Source organism: Artemia franciscana, chromosome 8 (genome assembly GCF_032884065.1).
Source record: "Artemia franciscana chromosome 8, ASM3288406v1, whole genome shotgun sequence".
Classification (NCBI taxonomy): Eukaryota; Metazoa; Arthropoda; class Branchiopoda; order Anostraca; family Artemiidae; genus Artemia; species Artemia franciscana.
The window spans coordinates 6,603,353-6,618,868 of record NC_088870.1 but is presented as its reverse complement, the minus strand read 5'-3'; the positions used below and the strand labels follow the sequence as shown (position 1 = coordinate 6,618,868).

Genomic DNA, 15,516 nt, shown 5'->3' with positions numbered 1-15,516 from the left:
AATACTGCAAAAGTAGACCTAAGTAGCCAATTTAGCCTGTTTGAAACATCTCACAAGCCAACACCCTATAGAAAACACCTTTGGCAATTTAAATGAATAAGAAAACTAGATAAAAACTCTGCTAATACTGCAAAAGTAGACCTAAGTATCCAATTTAACCTGTTTGAAACATCTCACAAGCCAACACCCTATAGAAAACACCTTTGACAATTTAAATGAATAAGAAAACTAGTTAAAAACTCTGCTAATACTGCAAAAGTAGACCTAAGTAGCCAATTTAGCCTGTTTGAAACATCTCACAAGCCAACACCCTATAGAAAACACCTTTGACAATTTAAATGAATAAGAAAACTAGTTAAAAACTCTGCTAATACTGCAGAATTAGACCTAAGTATCCAATTTAGCCTGTTTGAAACATCTCACAAGCCAACACCCTATAGAAAACACCTTTGACAATTTAAATGAATAAGAAAACTAGTTGAAAACTCTGCTAATACTACAAATACAAATCTCTGATATCAACCTTAGTTGTACAGATAACCAAAATGTTTTAGCGGTTGTTGAGACAGAAGACTCTCGACTTCTATAAACTTGCAAATTAAAGCGGTACCCCCAAACAGTTTTACACACTTAATTAATTTGTAATTTGTAAACAAAAGTGTCTTTTTAGAAAATACCTTTGACAATTTAAATGAATAAGAAAACTAGTTAAAAACTCTGCTAATACTGCAAAAGTAGACCTAAGTAGCCAATTTAGCCTGTTTGAAACATCTCACAAGCCAACACCCTATAGAAAACACCTTTGGCAATTTAAATGAATAAGAAAACTAGATAAAAACTCTGCTAATACTGCAAAAGTAGACCTAAGTATCCAATTTAACCTGTTTGAAACATCTCACAAGCCAACACCCTATAGAAAACACCTTTGACAATTTAAATGAATAAGAAAACTAGTTAAAAACTCTGCTAATACTGCAAAAGTAGACCTAAGTAGCCAATTTAGCCTGTTTGAAACATCTCACAAGCCAACACCCTATAGAAAACACCTTTGACAATTTAAATGAATAAGAAAACTAGTTAAAAACTCTGCTAATACTGCAGAATTAGACCTAAGTATCCAATTTAGCCTGTTTGAAACATCTCACAAGCCAACACCCTATAGAAAACACCTTTGACAATTTAAATGAATAAGAAAACTAGTTGAAAACTCTGCTAATACTACAAATACAAATCTCTGATATCAACCTTAGTTGTACAGATAACCAAAATGTTTTAGCGGTTGTTGAGACAGAAGACTCTCGACTTCTATAAACTTGCAAATTAAAGCAGTACCCCCAAACAGTTTTACACACTTAATTAATTTGTAATTTGTAAACAAAAGTGTCTTTTAATGGGTAAGATATGCTTCTCAAATAATTTCGCTGAGAGAAGCAGCCGCAGCCAATTTGAAAAGCGGTGGGTAAAGCTCGATACTCTGTCATTGCAAAGGAAGTGTTCCCACAAACAAATGCAGCATTTAAAACAAGGACCTTTTTTATAATTGCAAGTATCATAAAAGTTTAAGTTGTTGCAGTAAAAAAATAACGGTAGACAACTCAGTAATCAAGTCATATCCAAAATTTGCACTGTGAAGTTTTTATTACTATTCGGAGTTCTAAAGTTTTTTTTACATTCCAGCGTGATATTTTTTTTCCAGCCTGATATTGTACGATTTCGTCGACATCTTTGATTTGGACTGCAAGCCAAAAACTGCCATGTCACTGCCTTTTTTGACGTATTTACATATGTATTTGATTGCCTTTAAGGAGTTAGAGTATTCAAAGTTTATTTGTGCATTAAATGTTTTTGATAATAATGGGGAATATGGAACAACCCACTGGTTATCTACTTCGATGGTGGTGCCGTTACGCTTCTTTATTATTGCTGTTTTACCGCCATCTTCAGTAGATCTTCTTCTATATTGTGGGTAGCCATCATTGCAAGTAATTGTGTTGGGTACTAAAAGTCGAGGATATTGCTTTGTGCACCTTCCTTTGGCCCTGCATGGTGAATTTTCGTTCAGTGCACCGCAAGGTCCATGTCATATTTTTTACAACAATATCATATAACCCCTTATCGACATTTTCATCAGGTATTTCAGCGGAAACCACAACATCAATTTCGTTAGAAGTAATTTTATAATGTAGCCAGATTAGTACATGTGCGTGTGGCAATCCTCGTTTTTACCATTCCACTGAGTACATCCAGCATCGCACTGACCCAAACACTTCAAGTTTTACTATGTAGTTTATCAGTGATTTCAACTTTTGCCGGATAAAAAACGCTTAGATTCTGATGTAGTTCCAGTAAGCAAAGTCTTCAATGGCTCTGGTGGTGCAGCCAGTAGAGGAAGTTTAACTTTTCCTGAGGCGCAACACATTCCCATTGTTTCACCATTAAATTTCAAGGCCTTGCAATAGGGACAAATTTTAGACATAGTCCCGATCTGAACAGATCTACTCCAGCTATAATCATCGACCAGGCTGTACCTGAATGCCAGGCGAAAATTTTCAGGCTGCTCTTGTGATTCCTCGGCTTTCTTTTGGTGATTTCTCTTTGAGACGCAAGCCTAATTTCACGCTTTTGTTGTGATTCCTCGGCACGCTTTCTTTTATTACTTTCTCTATTAGCCGCAAGCCTGTTTTCTTGCTGTTCTTGTGATTCCTCGGCAAGCCTTCTTTTTTCACTTTCTCTTTTAGCAGCAAGTCTGGTTTCGCGTTGCTCTGGTAGTTCCTCGGCACGCTTTCTGTTCTTACTTTCTCTATCAGCCGCAAGCCTGTTTTCTTGCTGTTCTTGTGATTCCTCGGCACGCTTTCTTTTCTTACTTTCTCTATCAGCAGCAAGTTTTTTGGCATAGACTCTTTGAGCAGCTTCCTCGGCTGTTGTCATTGTAGGTTCATGTGTAGGTTCACATGACGACATCTAACTTCATGACGACATGACATGATGGCATGACGTCACCCGACAGACACACAGACAAACAACTTATATATATATATATATATATATATATATATATATATATATATATATATATATATATATATATATATATATATATATATATATATATATATATATATATATATATATATATATATATATATATATATATATATATATATATATATATATATATATATATATATATCCTTGAATAGTTTTTACAGGGATAGTTTTTTGAAGAGTTCTGTTGAACAGCTAAACTTCTTTGGAATTAAAACTCTTAGAGGAAGATTTAGTAGAAAATTTATATCGTTCACATCTCATAATTATTTTAGAATACCACACACAAAAAATAAGGACACTAAATAATTGAAAAAAAATAAGAGCACAAATAATCTATATATCTATATATATAAAAATAAGTTGTCTGTCTGTGGATGGATCAGGTGACGTCACCTGAAAAAACTGGATCAGGTGACGTCAAAACTGAAAAAACTAAAAAAAGGCAAAAACTACAAAAAAAAACTAAAAACTAATAAAAAAAATAAAAAAGCTAAAAAACTAAAAAAACTAAAAAAAGGCAAAAACTACAAAAAAAACTAAAAACTAATAAAAAAGCTAAAAAACTAAAAAAACTAAAAAAAGGCAAAAACTACAAAAAAAACTAAAAACTAATAAAAAAAATAAAAAAGCTAAAAAACTAAAAAAACTAAAAAAACTAAAAAAAGGTAAAAAACTAAAAAAACTAAAAACTAAAAAAAAACTAAAAAAAAGGAAAAAACTGAAAAATAAGCTAAAATAAAGGTAAAAACCAATAAAAAACTAAAAAAAAAACTGAAAAAAACTAAAAAAAGGCAAAAACTACAAAAAAAAACTAAAAACTAATAAAAAAAGTAAAAAAGCTAAAAAACTAAAAAAACTAAAAAAACTAAAAAAAGGTAAATAACTAAAAAAAATAAAAAATAAAAAAAAAAATAAAAAAAAGGAAAAAACTGAAAAATAAGCTAAAATAAAGGTAAAAACCAATAAAAAACTAAAAAGAAAAAAAGGAAAAAACTAAAAAAAATTTTCATCTAAAAAACTAAAAAAAACTAAAAAAGGTAAAAACTAAAAGAACTAAAAATGAAAAAAATAAATGACGAAACTCAAAGAGAAAGCGACCAGGACAAAAGGAATGTTCGATTAGCAATCAACAAAGCACCGGGACACAGGGAGTATAAATGACGACCAGGACATAAGTAAAAAAAAAAAACTATCTATATATATAAAAATAAGTTGTCTGTGGATCTGTGGATCGTGGATCAGGTGACGTCACCTGAAAAAACTGGATCAGGTGACGTCAAAACTGAAAAAACTAAAAAAAGGCAAAAACTACAAAAAAAACTAAAAACTAATAAAAAAAATAAAAAAGCTAAAAAACTAAAAAAACTAAAAAAAAGGCAAAAACTACAAAAAAAACTAAAAACTAATAAAAAAGCTAAAAAACTAAAAAAACTAAAAAAAAAAGGCAAAAACTACAAAAAAAAACTAAAAACTAATAAAAAAAATAAAAAAGCTAAAAAACTAAAAAAACTAAAAAAACTAAAAAAAAGTAAAAAACTAAAAAAACTAAAAACTAAAAAAAACTAAAAAAAAGGAAAAAACTGAAAAATAAGCTAAAATAAAGGTAAAAACCAATAAAAAACTAAAAAAAAACTGAAAAAACTAAAAAAAGGCAAAAACTACAAAAAAACTAAAAACTAATAAAAAAAGTAAAAAAGCTAAAAAACTAAAAAAACTAAAAAAACTAAAAAAAGGTAAAAAACTAAAAAAAAAAAATAAAAAAAAACTAAAAAAAAAAGGAAAAAACTGAAAAATAAGCTAACATAAAGGTAAAAACCAATAAAAAACTAAAAAGAAAAAAAGGAAAAAACTAAAAAAAATTTTCATCTAAAAAACTAAAAAAAACTAAAAAAGGTAAAAACTAAAAGAACTAAAAAAGAAAAAAATAAATGACGACACTCAAAGAGAAAGCGACCAGGACAAAAGGAATGTTCGATTAGCAATCAACAAAGCACCGGGACACAGGGAGTATAAATGACGACCAGGACATAAGTAAAAAAAAAAAATTAACAAAACTAAAAAGAAGGTAAAAACTACAAAAAAACTAAAAAGAAAAAAAAACTAAAAACTAATAAAAAAACTAAAAAATCTAAAAATCTAAATAAACTAAAAAAGAAAAAAAAAGGAAAAAAATAAAGGAGAAAAACAAAACTAAAAAACGAATGTATATACAGACCGGTACACCGGGATACAAATGACGACCGGGACACAGGGAATATAAATGACGACCGGGACACAGGGACACAACTACAACGGGGACACCGGGGGAAACAGGGGGATGTAAATGACGACCGGGACACCGGGACAGGGAATGGTCGATTAGCAATCACCATCAACAAAGCTCAAGGGCAATCATTAGAATCATGAGGTATAGATCTGAATACAGATTGTTTTCCCATGGACCATTATATGTTGCATGTTCAAGAGTCGGTAAACCTGACAATCTATTTATATGCAAAGACAATGGGACAGCAAAGAATGTTGTATATTCGCAAGTTTTACGTAGTTAAAACCGTATATATATATATATATATATATATATATATATATATATATATATATATATATATATATATATATATATATATATATATATATATATATATATATATATATATATATATATATATATCTATATTCACAGGTGGGACATAGGGACACAACTACAATGGCGCGTAACTATTATGGCGCGTAACGACTTACGCGCGCGGGGGGGCTTGGGGGGGGGGGGCGCGAAGCGCCCCCACCAACTAGGTGTTGGGGTGGCGCGAAGCCACCAATGAAGCTTTGCAATGGCACGCGACTTGTCGTAAAAAAAAACAATGGAAAACCTAATAGAGGCCACAAGTGAGGCTGTTCTTATTACAGGCTTATATACAAGGAATATACAACATCCTTTCAAGCATTGATCCTCTGGATCAATGCTTGAAAGATTTGAGAGGGAAGTCGAAACCCTTTGGCAGCACATTAATATTGCTTGTGAAGAATGTTGTATATTCGCAAGTTTTACGCAGTTAATTTGTATTGTATCTATCTATCTATCTATCTATATAAAAACGAGTTGTGTGTATGCATGTTTGTTTGTTTGTAAAAAGAGCGTTTGTATATGACGTCATTATTAGTACATACGGCTTTGTATATGCACAGACAATGGGAAAGCCAAGAATGTTGTATATTCGCAATTTTTACGTAGTTTAACTCCTGCAGACGAAATGAATGCTTGCCTGAAAAATTCTAATTTATGGGCACACATAAAAATATTAAAATTAACTACAAATATGCGTGTCCGATTGCAAAACGATGACTCTGGTCAAACATTTTCAGATCAATTGCTGGCGATTGGAAACGGAAAGCTCCCAGTAGTGGGAAAGCCAAGAATGTTGTATATTCGCAATTTTTACGTAGTTTGAAACACATATATAAATCTATCTATATTCACAGGTGGGACACAGGGACACAACTACAATGGTGCGTAACTAATATGGCGCGTAACGACTTACGCGCGCGGGGGGCTTGGGGGGCGCAAAGCGCCCCACCAACTAGGTGTTGGGGTGGCGCGAAGCGCCACCCCAACAGCTAGTATATATATAAAAATAAGTTGTCTGTGTGTCTGTCGAGTGACGCCATGTTTCTGTGTCAACTGACGTCATGTTTGTCGACTGACGAAATTAAACACCGGGACATCGGGACACAAATAACGACCGGGACACCGGGACATCTATACATCAAACAGTTCGTGGTAACGAACTGTAGTAAGGAGCGACCCGGCTCCATAGTAACCAAAACTCTAAAAAATTGAATTTTGATATCAATAGCTAAATCAAAAGAATCGCATTTTAATGCTGATTTTAAACATATAAGTTTCATCAAGTTTTGTCTTACCTATCAAAAGTTACGAGCCTGAGAAAATTTGCCTTATTTAGGAAAATAGGGGGAAACACCCCCTAAAAGTCTTAGGATCTCAACGAAAATGACACCATCAGATTCAGCGTATCAGAGAACCCTGCTGTAGAAGTTGCAAGCTCCTATCTACAAAAATGTGGAATTTTGTATTTTTTGCCAGAAGACAAATCACGGGTGCGTGTTTATTTGTTTTTTCGTTTTTTTTTTCCCAGGGGTGATCGTATCGACCAAGTGGTCCTAGAATGTCGCAAGAGGGATCATTCTAACGGAAATGAAAAGTTCTATTGCCCTTTTTAAGTGACCAAAAAAATTGGAGGGCATCTAGGCCCCCTCCCACGCTCATTTTTTCCCAAAGTCAACGAATCAAAATTTTTAGATAGCCATTTTGTTCAGCATAGTCAAAAACAATAATAACTATGTCTTTGGGGATGACTTACTCCCCCACAATCCCTGGGGGAGGGGCTGCAAGTTACAAACTTTGACCAGTGTTTACATATAGTAATGATTATTGGGAAGTGTACAGACGTTTTCAGGGGGATTTTATTTTGTTTGGGGTGGGGCTGAGGAGAGGGGGCTATGTTGGAAGATCTTTCCTTGGAGGAATCTGTCATGGGGGAAGAAAAATTCAATGACAAGGGCGCAGGATTCTCTAGCATTACTATAAGAAAACAATGAAAAATAAATATGAAAACGTTTTTTCAAATGAAAGGAAGAAGTAGCATTGAAACTTAAAACGAACAGAGATTATTACGCATATGAGGGGTTCTAAAAATACTTCAGCATAAAGAGCGAGGTATTTAGGAGGAGATAAATATCTTGCTCTTTATGCTAAAGTATTTTTAGTAATTTCAACTATTTATTCTACGGCCTTCTGATTCAGGGGTCATTCTTAAAGAATTGGGACAAAACTTACGATTTAGTGAAAAGAGCGAGGTATTAACAAGGGTACAAACCCCCTCGTATACATAATAAAAATATAAGGTTATGAAAGTTTGTTACGTAAGTTAATTCTTAAGTTACGTATATTTTTGACTAATAAAAACGTTCGTTAAAAATTAAAAGTTCTAGTTGCCTTTTTAAGTAACCGAAAAATTGGAGGGCAACTAGGCCTCCTTCTCCACCCCTTATTTCTCAAAATCGTCTGATCAAAACTAAGAGAAAGGCATTTAGCCAAAAAAAGAAATAATATACAAATTTCATTTTAATAATTTATGTGCAGAGAGCCAAAACTAAACATGCATTAATTCAAAAACGTTCAGAAATTAAATAAAAAAAACTAATTTTTTTAGCTGAAAGTGAGGAGTGACATTAAAACTTAAAACGAACAGAAATTACTCCGTATATGAAATGAGCTGTCCACTCCGCAATGCCTCGCTCTTTACGCTAAAGTTTGACTCTTTGCCACAATTCTACTTTTTAAAACCATTAAAAGCTTTAGCGTAAAGAGCGGGGGATTGCGGAGTGGACAGCTCATTTCATATATGGAGTAATTTCTGTTCGTTTTAAGTTTTAATGTCGCTCCTTGCTTTCAGCTAAAAAGGTGGCGCGAAGCTCCACCCCAAGCCACCCCAACAGCTAGTATACAATAATTTTGTTCGGTAAAAAGATGGTTTGTTCGGTAATGTGATCAAAACTTTCAAAGTTTTGTCATTTTTTTTTCACTGTCTAATAAAGGGATTTATCCGTAATTGATCTGTTATTCGTAAGTTCACGTTTCATGTATATGAATTTAGCCGATCTTCCGAATCACTTCCTGTGTGTCCTACCCGAAGGAATTCCTGTTTTCCTGTAAACAGGAATTTATTTCCTGTAAACAGGAAATAAAAGTTGTTTGAGGTTTCCTGCTGCAAAATCACCAGCAAAAGTTATGTTTGGTTTTGGAACAATTTGAATAGGAACTTGCAAAGAAACATGAAGTTTAAAATCATTCTCAGAGGATGTACGAAAATTAAGTCAACCTTCCGAAAAATGATGATTTCAGTGCAGGAATGCAGGTATTCGAAAAAAAAAAAAATCCAAAAATAATGTTAAAAAGAGTATGTTTGTGTAGAATGAAAACTATTTGTTAAATGTTTCTATTAGCAGGCTGTAATTTGGAATATATTTTTAAAAAACAAATGCAACCATTTATACTTGTCATACAGGCTTCTGTCAGTGTTACGACAGTAAAGATACCAAAATTCACCCCTCTCTCCCCCTATCTTTCCCTTTCTCTATCTGTTTATTTCTCTTTCTTTCTTTCTATCTTCCTCTTTCTTAATTGCAGCAAAAATAACTAAAAATACATGTCTTTCAGCAAAGTAGAAAAATCCTTACCAAATAATTTTGGTTCTCTCCAATGGCAGCAAATGTTCCCGGGTGATTACATTTGCATTGGGTATACTCAGTCGTACTTTCAACTACTTCACAGCCATATGAGCTCCAGTAAGGAAAAAGACTAAAAATATGTAAGTTAAAAAACCGGCATTAAAAAGAAGTTATTTCTTTAACAAATTGTACCCAAAGTATCCTGTACTTTTTTAATGAGTTAGAAAGCAATACAGATTTTTCTACAGTAGAAAGTTACATATCAGAAGTAGACAAGCTCTGGATACGAGCGCGGTCACTGCTAACTAAGGCTAACGGCAACATTTGTAAAGCTAGTGAAACCATATTTCGGAAAATAGAACGACTTAGGCCCTTGACACAAATGGTGGTTTTTACCAATCTTTTGCTATAGGGGATCGCCTTACAGATATATAGGATGCCTCCATAGGAGGCACGGACCAAGGGGGACTTTGTAAATGGGGTCTATAATAGAAACAGGGGTACCATCACCCACTGGCGGTAAATACGGGCAGAGGATAGAGAAGACCCCTCGGAAGTTCGCTCAGCAGAGCCCATTGGCGCGAAGACACGTCCTGTGAGTTACAAAACTTCTCCCAAACATGGGTTAAATTGCATGGTGATAGAAAGCACAATCTCAAGATGATGCTCTATAGAAGGAAAATTGCCTCCGTATGCAAGATCCAGATTTGTGGGTAACAGCCCCTGAAAAGGGCCACCTCGACCCTTTCGGGATAACCAAAATACTGGTAACTTTGGGGTAAATCAATTCCGACTTGAGGACTGGCATACCCCGAGGGAATTACAGCCTAGTAAAAGATACAGCCTTTATAATGGAATCTGAATAATGGGTAATTCTTCTGGGATGGGCCTGTTTTGGTGGTGTTTTCAGCAGTGGATCCGACAAGTCAAGAACCCTATGGATCCAACAAGTCAGTACCCCTTCGAACCCCGACCCAGACATCTTTTTCTTAATTTTCTTCAAGATGCAGATGCTTGTTACGTAATAGGGTGTATTTCTAAGAGATGCAGGTATTTTTTATGCAATAGGGGATTTCTTCAGGATGCAGGTGCTTGTTACATAATAGTGGGAAGTTTGACCGTCAGTGGCCACCACTAGGGAACTTCAAGACACCGGACCCTAGCAATTGCTTCCCACGGGGGCACTAGTATCGAATTCCAGCGGGGCCCTGGCAAGAAATTTCACCAGGGCCCTAGAAAACTATTCCAACGGGGAGTCCTGGCATATAATTCCGACGGGGCCCTATCAAGTAATTCCACAGGACCCCTAGCAACTAATTCTAGCGGAAGGCCCTAGCATCCAATTTCACCGGGAGCCCCAGAAACCATTTCCAATTGGTGCCTGACTAATGGGTAATTCTTCTGGGTCTGGTCTGTTCTGGTGGGTGTTTTTGGTAGTGGGAGCCCTTTGAATCTGAGAAGCCAATACCCCTTCGAATCCCGATCCGGACACTTATTTTTTTAATTTTCGTTAGGGTGCAGTGCCTTCTTACGTAATAGGGAGTATTTTCTAAAAGATGCAGGTGTTTGTTACACAATGGAGGAATGATCGACCTTCAGGGGTCACAAATAGGGAAATGTCAGGACCCCGGACCCTAGCAGTCAGCTCCTATTGGATAAAGAAAAAAATTGGTTTTGATTTAGGTCAAGGTTCTATGTATATGATCCTTTGCATGTTCATTTAAATTAATTTATGTTAGATTGATAATCGCAATAATTATGCAAAGGATCAAATGAATAGAATCTTGACCTAAATCAATAGCAATTTTTCTTTATTTAATAAACTAAAATAAAGTTAAATATAAATAAAATATAGAAAATAAATATAAACTCGTAATAAAACAATGATTTTGACAGGTACAACACTTCTTTAGTTATTTTGTTAAAACAATGTTAAACAATTAATGGAAAACAATAGATTAAAACCGAAATTTTAGACCAGTTGAAATAAAACAATGATTTTGATTGAAATAATTTTATTTAATGAGATTTTTTAACATAATCATATGAAATATCAGTTGAAAGTTCCTGATGTAAAGATTTTAAATATCCAATTCTTATCCACTTGTTTTTATTTTTTCATCCCTCAGAATTGAATTTGTCAAAAATTTTAATTTCTCTACCATATGTATTGGATTTGGGGAAAAAACTATAAAAATGGATTAACCCATTTGTGCATAAGATCTGTTTAAAATAAACTATATTTTATGGTGGAAATAAAAAAAATTTGAGTTCTACCAAGTTTTGTTTTCTGCTAAGGATAATCATATTAAACCAGTAGTCATAGCATTTCAGCAGGGTTATTCGGAATTGAAACATTGAGTTTTATTTCTGTAAAACTAATTAAAAAAGAGATAGGATTCCATTACCATTTTTCATCCCTCGAATGAATTTGTCTAAAAGTTTTACGCATTTGGCATATGTGCCGGTTTTGGAAAAAAAAAACATAAACGAATTTTAGAGAAATATAGCACTGACAAATGTTTTTTTCAGGTAAGATAACCTTTGAGAAGTTTCCTTAATTCTGTAAGGGATGTGACTCGGAGTAGCAAGTTCTACCAAGTTCCGTTTACTGCCAAGGATAATAATAGCTAAGGGTAATCATATCAAACCAGTGGTCCTAACATTTCAACCTAAAACAACACCGGGTATGAGCACCCTACCTCCCACATCCAGGATACGTACAGGCAACTTTCAGTGCCAATCGGTTATCTGCAGCCAACATATTTTTTTTTACCTAGGTACATTATATTAACTGGTCTTAGGCAAGATTCGTTTGGGATTCAATAAGCTTGCAAGCGGTCTTTTAAGTTGGCTTAGAATTAAGTGTATTCTATGGTAAAAACAAACTTTTTTCGAGTTCTACAAAGTTTATTTTTTGCTAAGGGTAACCATATCAAACCAGTGGTCCTAACATTTTAGCCTTCAACTACACCGGATATCAAAAGCCAACCTGCCACACCCATGCTGTAATGTTGTCTATTGAATAGGTTTATTGACCCAGGCTACCTACAAAAAAAACATAACATGAAACTTCCATACAACATAATATAAAAATACTACATCTTCCTTCTCATAATAAAAAAGCAACATACTAAACTTCCAAAACACTTTAACTTCAAGAGTGGTCCACTAAAGTCTTGGCTTGGTTCACTTCACTGAGTCCTTGGCCGCGTTAAGGCCGCAGCTTTTCATACTTCTTTTCGCTTCACTCTTTTTTTTTACAGGTTTAGCTTCAGGGGTCCTCTTACTATTCGACCATAACGCGTGCGTAGCTGCAATGGTGTTTCGCTGGTACCCTGGGGCTGAGATACGGTGGCCGTCTCGTTGGGGCTCGGGCTGGCCTGCTGACCGTCCCGCAGTGGCAATGGGGACATGAACAGGTCTGGCTGTGAAGCTGAGGGTGGTGACTCAATAGCCGTTTCTGTTGTTGGTGGTGCTGCTTCATCGCTTGTCTCACTGACACGGCTCAAACCTTGCTGGCTTTGATGTGGACGGGCTGTGAGATGTTTACGGTTTCTCCTTAGCACGGAACCTTCGTTGGTACGCACCCGGTAGGATCGTGGCTGTCCTGCATGGGATAGCACAACAGCCTGACTCCATGGTCCGTCGGGTGTCTTCTGTACGTAAACTGCGTCTCCAGGGGTGAGTTGTTTCAGTGATCTAGCTGATTTGTCATGATACAGCTTTTGGCGTTTCTGCATTTCAGTTCTTCGTCGGGTAAACTGTGTGGTCGGAATGACTTTCTTCTTGAGGTGTTGTGCGGTGCACGGCAGGATGGATCTTAGCTGACGCGACATTAGGAGCTGGGCTGGGGACACGAACCCGTCGACTGGTGTATTCCTATACTCTAGTATACCCAGGAAGGGGTCTTCTCCGTTTTCTGTCGCTTTCGTCATGATGTTTTTTGAGATTTGTACCGCCTTCTCGATCAGTCCGTTGGATTTTGGGTATCCTGGGCTGGACGTGGTTAGTGAGATTCCCCACGTCTTGGCAAAATCGGTGAATTCTCTCGATGTGAACTGAGGTCCGTTGTCTGACATTAGCTGAGACGGTATGCCGTGTCGGGCGAAATGGGCCTTGAGTTTCGTGATGACTGCACTGGATGAGGTCGTCGGAAGCTTGTCGATTTCGAAAAAACGGCTGTGGTAGTCGACGGTTACCAAGAAACTGGCGCTTTTCCATTCGAAGAGATCGGTCGCAACCTTTTGCCACGGCAGCGTCTCGATGTTGTGGTTTATCATCGGTTCCTTTGAATTGCTTGGCATGTTGTTGGCGCATGTTTGGCACTTCGTTATGTACCGCTCGACGTCTGCGTTGAGTCCTGGCCAATATACCAGCATTCTGGCTCGTTGTTTCGTTTTCTCGATTCCGAGATGGGCTGCGTGTAACTGCTGCAGTGTAGCTGCCTGCATATTCTTGGGGATGATCAGCCTTTCTCCTTTGAGTAGGATGCCTTTTTCGAAGGAGAGTTCATGCTGCAAGTTCCAGTATGCTAGGATGTTGGTTGGGCAGTCTTTTCTTGCACTCGGTCACCCCGCTTGGACCGTTTTGATCAGGGTACTCAGTTCTGAATCCTTTGTTGTTTCCACCCGGATCTCTTCGAGCTTCTGGTCACTGGCAGGTAGGTTTCGTACAACTTGGTGTACGTAGACATCTAGACTTTCTTCCAGTGTTGGATCTGCATCGCCCAGGTGTAGGCGGGATAGAGCATCGGCTACAGGAATTTCTGAGCCCGGTCGGAACTTCAGGCTAAGGTCATAAGGCTGGAGCTGGAGCATTAATCTCTGTACTCGGGGTGGGGCCTTGTGGATAGGGTTTGCCACCACCGTTTCGAGTGGGCGGTGGTCAGTAGTAACTTCGACATGCCGGCCATAGAGATAATGGTGGAAATGTTTGCAGCCAAATACGATGGCGTACAGCTCTTTTTCTAGCTGGGAATATTTCTGCTCTGTTTTGCTGAGCGATCTCGATGCATAAGCTGTGACTTTCCCCTCCGAGACCAGGTGTGCACCAAGTCCGTGGCTAGAGGCGTCAACTATGAGTTCCACGTTGTTACTCTTGTGGTTGAAGAACGGGGTGTTGGATACTATGGAGCTCTTCAAGTCTTCTAGGATCTGCGTGTGTTCCTCTTCCCAGATGAACGGGTCTGCTTTAGTCAGGTCACGGAGTTTTTGTTCTTTGTTGAGAGACTTGGAATGTACTTGGCTAAGTAATTGATCATCCCAAGAAGTGTTTGGAGTTCTTCTCGGCATGATGGGCTTGGCATGTTGTTTATGGCACGGATCTTATCGGGGTCTGGCTGCATTCCTTCGGAGCTTATGACGTGTCCGAAGTACTTTACTCTGGATACTGAGAACTCGCACTTCTCTTCGTTGAATCGGATGCCCTTGACAAGGGCGCGTTCCAATATTGCTGCTAGACGTTCGTCGTGTTCTTCTTGGGTGTTGCCATACACGATCATGTCGTCAATGATGATTTCGAATCCTTCTAGGCCTTCGAAAGCGTCTTCCATTCGCTGCTGAAATTCATCTTGGGCTGAGATGATTCCGAAGGGCATTCGCTTGAAACGGTATCTCCCATAGATCGTGCTGAATGTCATGAGATAAGAAGAGTCGTCAGACAGCAGAATGGACCAGTAACCGGATCGGGCATCAAGTTTGGTGAATACTTTGGCTCCGTGTAGCTTCGAGGTGACATCGTCCAGAGTGGGAATCGGGTAGTGCGGTCGCTTGATGGACTTATTTAGATCAACTGGATCTATGCACAGTCTTATGGAGCCGTCCTTCTTTTCTACCATTACCATTGAGTTAACCCATTCGGTCGGGGTCACTACTTTTTCTATGATACCTAGGCTTTCTAGGCGACTGAGCTCTGTCTTGAGCTTATCCTGCATAGCGGCGGGGACTCGTCGGGCTGGGTAGACGGTTGGCGTAGCGTTATCCTTTAGGTGTATGTTGCATTCTCCGTCCAGCTTCCCAATTCCTCTGAATACTTCTTTGTACTTTTCCTTCAGGTGCGGTACTTGGGAGGTTGCTACGTCTATGTTTAGGACTAGCTTGATCAGGTCCAGGTTGAGGCTAGAACGGTAGCCAATGATTGGGGAGGATGAGGTCTCGACTACATAGAACTGCTGCGTGCTGCTCACGTTGTCTTTGTACCTACAGGATAGTTCACAGA

General features: G+C 37.1%; 1 protein-coding gene across 1 annotated transcript in view; it reads right to left on the bottom strand.

The window, feature by feature from the left end:
- Positions 1-15,516, bottom strand: part of LOC136029910 (adhesion G protein-coupled receptor L3-like) — a 127,196-nt gene that overhangs the window by 57,903 nt on the left and 53,777 nt on the right. The window contains exon 7 of the mRNA XM_065708421.1: positions 9,307-9,427. Coding sequence (XP_065564493.1) covers positions 9,307-9,427 — 121 coding nt within the window. The remainder of the gene's footprint in view (positions 1-9,306; positions 9,428-15,516) is intronic.